The following is a 15,217-nucleotide window of genomic DNA, read 5'->3' on the forward strand; positions in this document are numbered from 1 at the left end:
GAAGATCTTGGGCCCGTTTCAGTTACTCGCAACACGCGGAGGCGTCTTTTTCTTTTTTATATCAAATAGAGTAAAATGCACTGGGGGTCCATAAACTTGTAAGGGTGTGTCATATAGGTCCATCAACTCCGAAAGTGCATTTCTGGGTTCCTAAACTTTTTAAGTCGTTCACCGGAGGTCCATACGCATCTATGTGGGCAGCTAACGCTGATGTGGCACGCTGACTAGGCGCCACTATTTCTTCTTCCTCCAGACATGGGTGCCAAGCGGCTCCGCTCGTCCGGCGAGCTCCGCGGCCTGCTCGGCAGGCGAGCTCCGCGGCGAGGGGGCACCTCCGCTCGAGGGAGGGAGGGCGGCCTTGCGGCTCCGCTCGGCCGACGAGCTCCGCGGCGAGGGGGCGCCTCTGCTCCGCGTCTCCTCCACCGCCGGGGTAGCCCCTGGCCCGCGGAACTCGCTGGAGCCGCCATCCCGCCCCGCGCCGCCCATGTTGGTAGGAGGTGCGCGAGGAGGCTCGCCGCCGCACCGAGAGAACCGGATCTGGAGGGAGCACCGGCGCGGGGAGGCCACCGCCGTGCCATGGACCCGCGCGGGCATACGCCATGGCCGCTGCCGCCATGGACCGGAGGAAGGAGTGACGACGGGAGCTCGAGCCGCGCCATGGCCCCACGGCGGAGCTCGGCCGCGCGCGGAGCTCGATGGGGGCCCGGCAGCCCGGTCTCCACACGCGGCGAAGGAGCTCGAGGGAGAGGGACGGGCGCGGCGCGGGATTGGGAGGAGGGGCGAGCTCGGCCGGCGCCACCGTATGCGCGCTCGCGGGTGCTCGCCGGTGGCCACCTCGTAGGGCTCCGGTGCGGCGCGGGCCTCCGGCCGCCACCGCCTTGGCCCCGCGTGGGTCCGGCCGAGACGGAGCTCCGGGGCCGCGTCCAGGCGCCCTCGAGGCCGACGGGGCACGCTTGCCGGCCGCCTCCGCCCCGCCTCCGCTCTCGCTGGCCTTGTCGCCGGCGGAAGCCGCGCGCCGCCGCACACCATGGCGGGTGCCGCGGCAAGGACGGTGGCGGGGCGCCGCGGCAAGGGTGGTGGAGGGGTGCCGCGGCGAGCGCGGAGGTTGGGCGCGGCGGCGAGGATGGTGGCAGGGCGCCGCGGCGAGCCCGGAGCCCGGGCGCGGCGGCGAGGATGGGTGCGGGGTGCCATGGCGAGTGCGGTGGCGGGGCGCGGCGGCGAGTGCGAAGGCGGAGCGCAGCGGCAGCGAGGGCGAAGGCGGAGCACAGCGGCGAGCCGGTGGCGGGGCGCGGGACGAGCGGCGCCAGCGCAGGGAGAGAGGGAGGGTGGGAGCCGTCAGCGCAAGGAGAGAGGATGGGTGGTAGAGAGAGGAAGGGGTGGAGAGAGGAAGGAGAGATGCATGAAAGATAAAGATGCCCAGTCAGCACGCCATGTCATCGATACTTGCTCACGTGGAGGGGTATGGACCTGCGATGAACGACTTAAAAAGTTTAGGGACCCAAAAATGCACTTTCGGAGTTGATGGACCTATATGACACACTCTTACAAGTTTATGGACCCCAGTGCATTTTACTCTATCAAAAATATATGTCCGTTTTGAAAAATTTCGAAAATGGCCCCCGGTCGCCCGCCCCAGGGGCGACAGAGGTCCTGTCGCCCAAGCAAAGGGCGACAGGACCTTAATGTAAATTTTTTTGAATTTGCAAAGAGGTCCCTGACCGGAGGTGTGTGGAGGGAGGAGGGCCTGTCGCCCCCCAACGGGCGACACGGGCCTGTCGTTTAGTATTACAATTTCAGTACTATTACAGAATTACTTAAATTAAATTACTCTATAATACTAATGGAAAAATATATAAGCTAAATGTACTTACCTGCAGATCACAAATGCGCAATCCGGCAGGGCTTTGCCGCTTCCCTTCTCCTCACGCCTCTTTTTTTCTGAATTTTTTGTGGAATTTTTGGACTCAAATGAGGAGGGAATGGGAGTCAAGGGCTTATATAGGGGGTAAGAGCCGGTCGCCCGAGGGGGGGCGACAGGCCCCCTGTCGCCGAAGGGGGGGGGGGGGGGGCGATAGGCCCCCCTTGCCCCCACGCGCCCCCGGTCAGGGACTTCTTTGCAAATTTGAAGAAAAAAAATTACATTAAAGTCCTGTCGCCCCCCACGGGCGACCGAAATATATTTTCGAATTTTTTCGAAACAGACATATATTTTTGAAATTTTGATTTTTTTTAAATATAAAAAAAATCGCCCCGCGGAGTGGGCCTGAAGCCCCTCCCCCGCGGAAAATGGCAGAGGGGGCCTAATATGCTTAACAAAAAAAATATTAAACTACAGCAAAAAAATTCTATTCCTGTGAAACAAAATGTCCTGCATGTCTACATATCTGAAAAACAGAGCATCGTGGACATGCAACCACTGCTATAAGTTGAAAGAAATATTTTCGGTGTAAGTGTATTAGAACGTTAAACTATACCCATCACTCACTAAAGAAGAGATTCAGAGCTACCAACACAGAGAGGGTTCTTTTTTTTTTACATTGACAAACTCACTACTTATAACTTATAGTAACCCATATCTTAGTTACAGTGTGAGCAAAGGCGATCGAGCGGCAGTATCAGCGGGTCATCCCGGGCTGCATCTGCGGCGGCATGGCGGCGGCGGCGGCGTGGCCTTGCCTCTCCATGTTGGCGTGCCATCCTGAGCATCAGTGGGCGGGCATGCGTTTAATTTGTTGCTGCATAGGAGCATATGCTACTAGTACTAGTACACAAACCATGCATACCTATGTTCATGTCGAAGCCTCGGTTGTTGAGCTCGCGGTACTCCTGGCAGAGCGCGCACCACTCGCAGAAGAAGTGGACGAGGCAGTCGGGGCAGGGGTCCTCCCGCAGGCCCAACTGCGCGCGCAGTTTGGCGCGGTAGAAGCAGGAGTAGATGCTCTGGAACCCGTACCCCGTCAGCGCCACGATCACCGTGTACAGCGCCGCGCTCGCGCCGCACGACGTCGACCCCCGGTCCACGAGCTCCGCCACCTGCCCGAACGTGATGCACGGGAACAGGCACGTCACGCAGCCTGCACGTATATATATGATCGATCGATCAGAGAGACACGCTGCATGCACACGGCATCGATTAACCGAGAGATCGAGCAAGAAGCGCGCTCTCGTGTGTGCTTCGCCGTGTCCTCACAGTTGCCGACGTCGTCGAAGCAGTCGAAGAGCCCGGTGGACCACGGGGCGGGTGGCGCCGGCGCCACGGCGACCGCCGCGGTCGCGCCGCCCGCCGGCGCGGCACCCTCCTCGTCAGCCCTTGGCTGCATGGCGTCCATCGCCTGCGCACCGTACCGTCCGCCGGCGCGGCACCCTAGCTCCTCGGCCTTGGGGAACCGAAAGGATCGGAAGGGCGATCGTGAGAGCAGCAATGCAACTAGCCATACGACGGTTACGAGAGACCGATCGGCCGGCCGGCTTTAATAGTCGGTGCTTCGATCTGGTGCAGTATCTACCTGGTTTGCGAAGCCTATGCATGGACTCTGCTAAATTTGGATCGCGCATGGATTATGCGTACAGCATACATGAGAGGACTGCCATTGCATGAGCAGAGATGGCACTTGGCACACACCTAAATGTAGTAAATTCTCTCTCTGCATGTAACTCGGCACACATGCGAGAGATGTCCAAACCAAGATGCCGTAGGTGACAGCGAATGAAAAGTTAGAATTAGTAACATCTAAATGCATTTTCTAAGTTAGATAAAAGACACGTTTTACATCATTATGATTCTTGTATAGTAGGGTTTTTTTTCTCTATACTATAAAACAGGAGTTCCTCAAATCTACTATATTTGTCATCTTGAATTTTCTTACCCGCCTATACGAAACCCACGATCTAAAAGCCATCTGATTCGCAATAGCCTACATGTAACATATAGCCCGCCATAACGTGGAGAGCCATCTGACATAAGTAACGCGACTTGCGAGTATTTCCACTGGCAATTCTCGTTATACGCCAATACTTGCCTCTTGGACCAGGGCTGTGTTTAGTTCTCCCCAACTCCTCCAAACTTTCCAAACTTTCTATCACATCGAAATCACATCGAAACACTAAATATAGCAAATGACCCATGCATAGAGTACTAAATGTAGGTAAATAAAAAAACTAATTGCATAGTTTTGATGTACGTTGCGAGACGAATCTTTTAAGCCTAGTTAGCTTGTGGTAGGACAATATTTACCACATACGAACGAAAAGTGCTGCAGTGCTTTTCGCATCCTTTTTGCAACTAAACACAGCCCCGCTCAACACCCGCAACTCCCGCATGGACCCACACCGCCACAGTTATCAGGTGGCAGCTATTTGGATTGACCAGCTCTAGAAATTCTAAAGGTGTGGAATGGATATGTCCTCGTAATATTTGTAACATCCCGGGTTAAAAAATTGAAATTCTAGAAGCTCCGGATTCTAAAACCGGAACCTCCGGCTTTTACTCTGCTCCGGCGGGCAGAGCACGAATCACGGCGCGCCGCACGTCACCACCGCCGCCGGCCATCCTCTGATTCCGTGCACCCATCCGCCTCCTCCTTGCCTTTATAGCACCACCGGCCTCTCCTCCAAACCCTAGCCTCTTCTTCCCCCAAATCCTCCCTCGCCACCGCCGCTGCTCCGGCCATCTCCGGCCGCCATTCGTCGATTCCTCCCACCAGCATCTGCGTAGCCTCGTCCTCCACCCATCCAAGAGCTCGTTTGAGCCGTTCCCCGGCCGAAATCGATTCCCCATGGCCGCCACCGCTTGAAACTCCGCCTCACGCGTCGAGCTCCATTCTTCATCCTTTCTCCGCACGACCTGGGCACGGGGTAAGCATCAGGGCATCCCCCTTGACCTTTCCAGCCGTTCCTTCTTCCATTTTGGACGTCGCACGCATGACATGGCAAAGACCGGCTGAAACCGGAACCGCCGGTTTTAGAAACCGGAACTTCCGGTTTTGGCCTGACAAGTGCCTAAAACCGGAACCTCCGGTTTGAAATTCTGGAACCTCCAGTTTTGTCAGGGTTGCATATCCAAAATGTTATCTCATGTATATCTTTTTACTCATATCATTCCATGCAGTTTATTTTATGCACAATCATAGCATTGCACTAACGCATGCATTTCATTGCATTATAGTGACCGAATCGTCGGAAGTCGAACCCGTGGAACCCACCGAGTCCGTCGAGCCTGAACCCGGAGTCCCGTTCGCGGTCGAGCCCGAAGCTAGCCGAGGCAAGCAACTAAGCATAATTCCTTGCACCTATCTAATTTGACTAGCTTAGTTATATATATTATATTATCTCACTTGGGTAATGTTGGGTTATATATATATTATGTATGTATTGCATTCTTGTACCTACTTTGATGCACTATCCTTCCTTGAATTGTTTAACCATGGCCTTGCCACATGTTAGTCAGATAATCACTTAACTTGACTAGATGTTGAGCTATGCTTAGAACAATCTTTTCTCTCACTAAAAAGGATAGTTTGGAGTATGACACTTACCGGTTACCCTTGATCACACTGGTACGTCTTGGTTGTATGGTCTGGTAGTATCGAGGTTCGAGCGGAATGGTAGGGCCTAGAGAATGAAGTCACATGGGCATAGTCCGCTTGGATTGATTAAGGACCGAGTGGATGCCATCGGCCTTGAGCACCTTTCCGTGCTACCACATATCCAATATAATGGTACGGATGAGCCAATTACCTTCTTTGACTTGATCATTGATGTGCAGTCCTAGATACGTGGCTACGGGCTATGCAGAGAGGCTTAGTGTGTCCCCATGTGGACCTATATGTAGAAAAGTTTAGGGATATCTGTAGGAATATGGGGTAGCAAAAACAAAATTTTTCTACCACATAAACCAGGATTACTGCAGTTATAGATCACGGGATTACCACTAGACGTGCGGTTGCGGAACTTTTGTAGCGCGTCGGTGTAGTGCAGATGGAAGCCGGCAGTGCAGTTGCGTGAACCTCCTCACGAATGGCTCGTCCTTGTGTAGCAAGCGCAGCACCTCCACGAAGTCCACACGTACGGGAAGAAGCTTCGCACTCCGGATTGCTAGAACCGCGAGAACGAACTAGGGCTAGATGCACGAGGAGGAGGAACAGGGAGGGGGTGCTACTGTAGCACGACATTACTGTTCACGGTACTGTTTATCCGCGTGAATAGTAGCAAGGGTTAGGGTTTTTAGGCGCCCCCTTCCTCTGTTTATATAGCCCCTTAGGTGGGCTGCCTTGGGCCCCACCTTGGGCGCCCCCTTTTGGGCCTAAAAGGCCCATTAGTGCATTTAAGCCCAGTCTAATTCGGATCTCATCCTTATCAGGCTTATTTTCCCTTATGTGTGTGACCCTATGGGCTCACATGCGAATAGACATGGCCCGAGTACTCTTACTCGGCCCAATAGTAGACAGTTGCCTCTAGCAAGACATGTCAACTCCTATACACACACAAAGATCATATCAGACGAGCCGCCACAATATCATATACATGCTGTTCCGTTTGCCTCACGATATTTGGTCTAGCTTAAAGCTTAACCCCGGCATGGCCATGCATTTCCTGATCCAAATCACTCGAGGGGCCCGGAGATATCTCTCTCTTGTAGAGAGGGGCAAATCCCATCTTGACCGACTATGTCTCACAACATTCTTCTTGACAGACCCGAAAGCCACCTTTATGACTACCCTGTTACGGTGCAATGTTTGATGGCTCCTAAGTAAGTCGGTTCACATCTTGAGTACATACGACGATCTCAGGTCTTAGGACACAGCGTACATATTGTGTAATGAGAAGTCATCATCTCGTGTTGGGTCAGTTCAGTCTCATGTCTCACATGAGCCCACATTATTAGTTTGACATGCCACGCCACGACTTGTGAAACGTAGTCAAACAACTAATACATGTGCTAGTCTAATATTCATGTGTGTCCTCACATGAACTCCGACTAGGAGCATTTTAGAATATTCATACAAGTATAGAGTTTCACAAATACTTCACATAAGCATTAATCAATACAAGTTTTCATCCATGAATATTTAAGGTACACTTTATTAACCATGAATACAAGGAAATATGATTGCCTCTAGGGCATATTTCCAACAATATCTCTGGTGGAACTAAGTCTCTAATCGTAAGTTAGGTGTGAGGTTCAATGATCGAGCCTTATTGGGAACGGTTGACGTGAGTACCCCCTTGCCCGGCGTGATCGGTTGGGTGAGTCGCATGGTCCTCGCGTCGTGTGGGTAAAGTAGTACACCCTTGCAAGGTTATAATCAATTCGAATTGCCGCGCTCTCGGATATGAGCAAGCTCTTGGTTCGTCGAATTCTTCTTAGAGAGTTTCGGTGTTGTTGGCTTTGCATTCATGTCATAGTGATGACCTTATGTTTATTATGTTGCTCTCTTAATCAACTAAAATATTCTGGGGGTTGGGCAAGATTAATTAAGTTTGCTAGGTGATAGTCTAGACAGCTCCTGCTTATGCAATAATTACTTAACCCTAAAGTCTTTACTTGAGCCTTTGCATGATCCTTGTTTATTTAATCGTGTAAGTCTTGCGGAGTACCTTTGTACTCAGGTTGCTTCTAACCTTAGTTGCAGGTGAACCAGAAGTGGTGTTCGGCCACTTCTACCCCGCCGATCCAGGTGCGGGGGAGGATTAGGTCGTTGAGGCTGTGATGGTGTCCTTGAGCAAGGCACCATTATCTTTTAGTTTTTCACGCAGCAGAACTCCGTGAGAGCATGTAAATATAATAATCTTTAAGTTTCTGTATAATATGGCTTCCGTGGGCCCAAGGCTTGTAATGGAGATTAGTTTGAACCTTCCTATATTGAACTTGTAATATTAAGTTTTGAACTCTGGTATTGTAAAACTGCTCTTTGTGGTTCATTGGTGATGTATTCGATTGTAAACGGTATGCGTATATGCTGGTTCTGGGCGTATGCTGGAGCACATACCAGGACTACCGGATTTAATATTATTTTAGGCGAATGATGTGTCGGTTATTCGTGTCTCTAGATGTGAGGTAACACGTGGCACGCTCTCTGGCAGGCACGTGTTAACTCTCATCTGGAAGATAATGACTGGCGGTTCGCTTAAAATAGTATTAAATTGGACGGTTCTCACAACGGGTATCAGAGCTAAGGTTCCATGAAGTGAATCAAAAAATTTGTTAGTGGGTTGAGAGTAAAATAAAATTTGATTACTTCCATTAAGATTTATTTTTGTTAAAACTTTGAACTTAATGTAAAATGCTACCTTTCTTCCTTTGTCTTAGAGCTATTTTCTTCCTATTGCTCCACTTGTTTAATTAAAATACGCTTGACACTTATCATTGGTGAGAGGATCCAAGAAAATCTTATGAGTTGAGTTAACCATTGTTCCAAAGTGCTAGTAGGAGGGTTGTAGCATTTTTGGGTCAATGTGGTTCACGTTAGGGCGTGCTCACGATGAGAGGAGACGACATGTTGCATTCATACCTTGCATGCATACATTCATGCATGCATATACTCTTTTGGTCCCCAAATCTGCACCCAATCACTCTCCCGTGAGGTTGATCAGATGTTTGCCCATCTCGTTCTGGTTGATCTTAGCAGACCAAATCTGTCTTTCCGCTTAAAACTACTATCTCGTGATCGATCATATGTTAAATTTCTATCTACATATTATCTTGTCACTTTTCCTGGTGTATCATTCTTTATCCTTCATTCCCGATCGCTAACTATTTTGTTTATTAACAGGATGGTGTTGCGTTCGGGAACGGATAGGGATGGTGCTAGTGGATCGGATGGCAGCAGCAACAGCAGCAGCAGCAGCAACAACAACAACAACAACAACAACAACAACAACAACAACAACAACAACAACAACAACAACAACAACAACAACAACAACAACAACAACAACAACAACAACAACAACAACAACAACAACGATGCCCCCTTCCCAACCCTCCCATTCACCCAACCCTTGCGGACGTCCTGGCTCGACAAACTGAACTTATGACGACCATAGTCATTCAAATGGGCAATGCCGGTAACCATGGCCCAAGGGCTGAGCCTCAAATAAACAGGTTCGGGGATTTCTTCCGCACCAACCCGCCCATCTTTCGTGGCTCTAAGGATCCTCTTGATGCGGATTTCTGGTTCAATGTCATTGAAGAGAAACAGGGTCTTATTGAGTGTGAGCCATATGAGAAGGTTTTATTTGCTGCTCGTCAACTACATGATGCCCCTGGGGCTTGGTGACGGAACTTTAAGGCTTCTCACCCTGCAGATCACCGTTTCACATGGGAAGAGTTCCGCACAGCTTTTCGCTCCTTCCATATTCCCAAGGGTATAATGGACATTAAGAAGAAGGAATTTCTGAATCTTACTCAAGGAAGTCGTAATGTGATGGCATATGTCAATGCCTTTAATACCCTTTCCCAGAATGCACCTGAAGAAGTGGCCATAGATGCCAAGAAACAAGAACGTTTGTATGATGGGTTCTCTGAGGAGTTACAAGACAAGTGTCGGCATCCCGACCCGGGGGGCCTGGATCCCAACTAGTAAATGCTACGTGTTTCCTCGTCCCAGATGATGATGCAAGAGGCAACACAGTAACCCACGGTTTATCCTGGTTCCGGCCGCGGTGCCGTACGTCCAGCAAAGGGGGTGTGCGAGGGCGCTGTATTATCTTGCAACCGGAGTGCTTGTAGTAGGGGATACAAGCGAGGCGAGAGAGGGAGGAAAGCTCCCAGGTCTCTGCTAGAAGAGCAGTCGGGTATGGTGATGATCGTGAATGTAGGTGACCGCGGTAGCTGATGTCCAGAAGCGTCCGAAAAGGGAGTCAGCCAGTCCGTCTATAGGAAGCCCGCCTCTTCCTTTTATAGTCACAAGGAGGGGCGGTGCACATGAGTGGGGGCGTGGAAGTCGTAGTTTTCCCCTGAATCGCAGGGGTACAGTGACCGAACACTGTAGGAAGTACACTGTGGGGTATGGCGTCAGGCGTGGCAGTCGTCCTGGATATCGTCCTTGGTCCTGCAGAGATCGCGCCGGTGTCCTGCCAGCCCCTGCGGGCGGCGTGGTCATCAATGTAGGGTGTACGGGCCTCCAGATATGGCGTTCCGTGGGCCCTGCAGGTTAGGGTGCTGCGTGCCCCAGCGGTGGCGAGGCACATGGCGGTCCCGGACCCCCTGGACGGAGTGCTGGTGTGCACTCTAGGAGGTCCGGGAGACACGTGGAGGTCCCGGACCCCTCGAGGGGGGAGGTCCGGTCAACCAGAGTTGGCAGAATTGTAACGGGGACTGTGCCGAGCGCGTCTTGTCCCGCGTCGCAGGTTCCACAGTGCCGCCACAGCGTCCAGGATGGCGGAGTAGTGACCGAAGTCGGCGGATGGGACGCCGGTCGCAGCCATCATGAGGAATGGCGGTATGACACCGTCTGTCCTAGGCACCGTGGAGGAGTGGTCGGCTTTTAATTCCCCCGTACGACAAGTGGTTGAGCGGCGAGGCCGTTTGTCCTTATGCCGATGGGTGGCCTCGAGCGAGGCGGAGGTGAGTCTGATGCTCGAGGGTAGTTCTGCTACCCTCGAGCGAGGCGGAGGTGCGTTGCTTGCTCGGGGGTAGTTCCGCTACACTCGAGCGAGGCGGAGATGCGGGGCGCAGTCGAGGGTCTCGATAGGAGCCCTCGAGCGAGGCGGAGATCATCTCGCGGGCCCGAGAGGGGTGCGAATGGGCCGCATGCTGGGCTTTGTTGAGTCCTTTCCTTTCTTTCAAATTGGAAGGAGGCCGTGGGCCTTCGTGGGCCCAGTTGTCTTTAACATGTGTTTGCGTTTAAAAGTGATCTTAGTACCCCGATTAGGGTGTCCCTAATCGTGGTACCCGACAACAAGCTTTCCACTACCAAGTTTGAAGATTTCAATGACTTGGTGAATATTGCCATCAGCGCCGAGCACAAGATGAAGAATCTTGAAGCAAAGAACAAGCGTCCTGCTCCTACCTCTGCGGGCGGTAGCTCCTCACGTCCACGTTTGGGGTCTTCTCCTCTTTCACCTCGGGCGCCAAGAGCTCAACCTCCCCGTCCTATGTGGATTGTGCGTAATCCTCAACCTCCTCAAGGACAAGCTCCTAGGCTAGTCAATGTCTATTAGAGCAACCCAGGTGCTGCCGCAAAGGGGCCATTCTACAATTGTGGTGGCACAGGCCATTTCTCCTGGGATTGCCCCTCTCCGAGGCGTGGTGGTGCCTTCAATGCACCCAGGCCCAGTAACCCTCTACCTCAAGCACAGCGCCAAGAAGCCAAGCCACAACAAGCTCCTAAGCGTGGCCGTCTCAACTACACCACCGCTGAGGAAATTCCGGAGAATGCCGAAGTCCTCACGGGTACGCTCCTAATCAATTATCACCCTGCGATGGTTCTTTTTGATTCTGGAGCAACTTTTTCATTCATCAGCAAGAAATTTATACTGCATAGTAAGCTTGAGATGCAAAACCTACAAGTGCCATACCATATAGAATCACCGGGTGGGGAAATCATTGCCAGACACTTTGTTAATGAGGTTCCAATTCTCATTGAGGGAGTTACTTTTCGAGCCAATTTTCTCATTCTAGACAAGCTGGGGTTAGATGTGATTCTTGGAATGAATTGGTTCGGTAAGCATGATGGAGTTATCAAATGTGGGCCACGCACCATCGATCTTTTGCATCCCTTAGGGAATAGAGTTCTACTCTCTTTTGCCAAGATGGAATCTTGTTTATATGCTTTGCCGAGTACTAAAGTTACTGCTTTGGAATATATTCCCGTTGTGTGTGAGTATCCAGATGTCTTTCCGGAAGAATTACCGGGTATGCCTCCTGATCGTGAGGTGGAATTCATTATAGAGCTCATGCCCGGGACTGCTCCTATCTCTAAACAGCCTTACCGAATGCCTCCCAATGAGTTGAAGGAATTGAAGAAACAACTCCAGACTTTATTGGACAAGGGTTTTATTCATTCGAGCTCCTCTCCTTGGGGATGCCGAGCTCTCTTTGTGAAAAAGAAAGATGATAGTTTGCGGATGTGTGTTGATTACCGTCCGTTGAATGAGGTCACCATCAAGAACAAATATCCTCTTCCTCGAATTGACATCTTGTTTGATCAACTCTCGGGAGCTTGTTATTTTTCTAAGATTGATTTAAGGCTGGGTTATCATCAAATCAAGATTCGAATAGAGGACAGTCCAAAAACGGCTTTCTCTACTAGATATGGCCTCTATGAATTCATTGTCATGTCCTTCGGCCTCACCAATGCACCAGCTTATTTCATGTATCTGATGAATAGCATCTTCATGGAAGAACTTGATGTTTTTGTGATCATCTTCATTGATGATATTCTCATTTATTCCAAGACCCATGAAGATCATGCTCGTCACATTCATATTGTCCTCTAAAAGCTTAGAGAGCATCGTCTTTATGCCAAGTTTAGCAAATGTGAGTTTTGGCTTGAAAAAGTATCCTTTCTCGGTCATATTCTTTCTAAGGATGGTATTGCTATGGATCCTGGCAAGGTGCAAGATGTCCTCGATTGGAAGCAACCTCAAAATATTTCTGAGATTCGGAGTTTTCTTGGACTTGTGAGATATTACCGCCGGTTCATTGAGAACTTTTCAAAACTTGCGAAGCCGATGACCGAGTTACTGAAAAATGGGATCAAGTTTGAGTGGTCCCCAGCCTGTGAAGCAGCCTTTCAAACCCTTAAAGATCATCTCACTACCGCTCCTGTTCTTGCTTAACCAAATATTTCCAAGAGCTTTGATGTTTATTGCGATGCTTCTCGCATCGGTCTGGATTGTATCCTTATGCAGGAAGACCGAGTAGTGGCCTATGCTTCTCGACAACTCAAGCGACATGAAGAAAATTATCCTACCCACGATTTAGAGCTTGCGGCTGTTGTCCATGCTCTCAAAATATGGCATCACTATCTGCTTGGCAATCATTGCAACATCTATACTGATCACAAGAGCCTCAAGTACATTTTCACTCAATCTGATCTCAACATGAGGCAACGTCGATGGCTTGAACTGATCAAGGATTATGATCTTGAAGTGCATTATCATCCTGGTAAGGCAAATGTCATCGCTGATGCACTAAGCCGGAAGGCTCAATGTAATTGCTTGACCATAGCCCCTCCTTTGCATACTCTCTGTGATGATCTCCGAAAACTCATAATTTCTATGGTCAAGAAAGTCTATCTTGCTACTCTCACGGTTAAATCTGACCTTTATGATCAAATTAAGGAAGCCCAAAATAAGAATAAGGGTATGGCTCGAATTCGGGAATTAATGGAAGAGGGCAAAACTCGGTGTTTCTCTACAGATGATCAAGGAGTTCTATTCTTTGGGAAGCGAATTGTGATGCCAAAGGATCATAACCTCAGACGAATTATCCTTGATGAAGCCCACAGTTTTCAATTTTCCATTCACCCAGGTAGTACTAAAATATATCAAGATCTCAAGCAAAGATTTTGGTGGACTCGCATGAAGCGAGAAATTGCTCGATACGTCTCTGAGTGTGATGTTTGCCAAAGGGTTAAGGCCGAACATCTCAAACCTGCTGGTACCCTTCAGCACTTACCTATCCCATCATGGAAGTGGGAAGAAATTGGAATGGATTTTATCACCGAGTTACCCAGGTCTTCCCAAGGATATGATTCTATATGGGTAAGACTACTTATCATGCCAAGCAATATGCGGAGTTGTATCTCACTCGCATTGTCTGTCTGTATGGTGTTCCTAAGAAAATTGTCTTGGATCGCGACCCTCCATTTGTCGCTCACTTTTGGAGAAGTCTTCATGAAACCATGGGAACTGATCTCACCTATAGTACTGCTTATCATCCTCAAACCGACGGTCAAGCCGAGAGGGTCAATCAAATCCTAAAAGATATGCTAAGATCTTGTGCTCTCATATATGAGAAGAAATGGGTTATTTGCTTGCCATTCGCAGAATTCTCCTACAATAATAGTTATCAAGCAAGTATCAAAATGTCTCCTTTTGAAGCTCTCTACGGAAGACGGTGCAGAACTCCTATTAATTGGTCTGAATCTGGAGAAAGACCTTTCTTTGGCCCTGACTTGGTAAAACATGCCGAAGAACAAGTCAGAATTATCTGTGAGAATCTTCGCATTGCTCAATCTCGTCAAAAGATTTATGCTGATCGTCGCCGCCGAGAACTCCATCTTAAGATTGGCGATTATGTCTATCTCAAGGTTTCTCCATTCAAAAGTACTCGACGTTTCCAAGTAAGAGGAAAATTAGCACCACGCTATGTGGGACCTTTTCGGATTATCAAGAAAGTTGGAGCCGTGGCTTATCAATTGGAACTTCCTCAATCACTTTCCGCTGTGCACAACGTCTTCTATATCTCTCAATTGAAGCAGTGTCATCGTGTTCCAACTGACGCCATCGACCTTGAGTCACTTGAACTTCAACCGGGTCTTACCTACGAAGAACACCCAATTGCCATTCCTGACCGAGATGAAAGAAAGGTGAAGCGTAACATGGTGAAGTTTATAAAGGTTCAATGGAGCAATCATTCCGATGATGAAGCCACGTGGGAGCGTGAAGATCAGATACGTCAAGATTACCTTGAATTCTTCTCTAATGAGTAAGTTCTATCTCTACCACACCCATGCCTTAGTACATCATCTCCTAGATCTTTATCTCGTCTAGGTTGGAGTTTTATCCTTTCATCTCTGTCTATCTAAATCTTGGGACGAGATTTCTTTAAGGGGGTAGATTGTAACAACCCGGGTTGAAAAATTGAAATTCCGGAAGCTCCAGGTTCTAAAACCGGAACCTCCGGCTTTTACTCTGCCCCGGCGGGCAGAGCACGAATCACGGCGCGCCGCACGTCACCACTGCCGCCGGCCATTCTCTGATTCCGTGCACCCATCCGCCTCCTCCTTGCTTTATAGCACCGCCGGCCTCTCCTCCAAACCCTAGCCACTTCTTCCCCCAAATCCTCCCTCGCCACCGCCGCTGCTCCGGCCATCTCCGGCCGCCGTTCGTCGATTCCTCCCACCAGCATCTGCCTAGCCTCGTCCTCCACCCATCCATGAGCTCGTTTGAGCCGTTCCCCGGCAGAAATTGATTCCCCATGGCCGCCACCACTTGAAACTCCGCCTCACGCGTCGAGCTCCATTCTTCGGCCTTTCTCCGCATGACC

The 15,217-nt window shown here is 50.0% G+C and overlaps 2 protein-coding genes across 2 annotated transcripts; both read right to left on the minus strand.

The window, feature by feature from the left end:
* Positions 1-234: 234 nt before the first annotated feature.
* LOC120655109 (mucin-1-like) lies at positions 235-1,029 on the minus strand. The gene has a single exon (XM_039932833.1). It carries the CDS (start codon positions 1,027-1,029, stop codon positions 235-237), a length of 795 nt encoding a protein of 264 aa, XP_039788767.1.
* Positions 1,030-2,615: 1,586 nt separating this feature from the next.
* LOC120655120 (cell number regulator 2-like) lies at positions 2,616-3,329 on the minus strand. Its single transcript, XM_039932842.1, has 3 exons — positions 3,191-3,329; positions 2,784-3,074; positions 2,616-2,698 (listed from the first exon to the last, which is right to left on the minus strand). The coding sequence occupies exons 1-3, from the start codon at positions 3,327-3,329 to the stop codon at positions 2,616-2,618; spliced, it is 513 nt and encodes a 170-aa protein (XP_039788776.1).
* Positions 3,330-15,217: the final 11,888 nt, after the last annotated feature.

The sequence above is a fragment of the Panicum virgatum genome, chromosome 1K (assembly GCF_016808335.1).
Source record: "Panicum virgatum strain AP13 chromosome 1K, P.virgatum_v5, whole genome shotgun sequence".
NCBI lineage: Eukaryota > Viridiplantae > Streptophyta > Magnoliopsida > Poales > Poaceae > Panicum > Panicum virgatum.

Excerpts from the sequence above, each read along its gene's own strand:
- LOC120655109 (XM_039932833.1), bottom strand. The coding sequence starts at position 1,029 with ATGGTGTGCGGCGGCGCGCGGCTTCCGCCGGCGACAAGGCCAGCGAGA.
- LOC120655120 (XM_039932842.1), bottom strand. The coding sequence starts at position 3,329 with ATGGACGCCATGCAGCCAAGGGCTGACGAGGAGGGTGCCGCGCCGGCG. Across the intron at positions 3,075-3,190 it reads CTTCGACGACGTCGGCAACT|GCTGCGTGACGTGCCTGTTC; the intron begins GTGAGGACACGG and ends ATATACGTGCAG. Across the intron at positions 2,699-2,783 it reads AGGCTTCGACATGAACATAG|GATGGCACGCCAACATGGAG; the intron begins GTATGCATGGTT and ends ACTGATGCTCAG.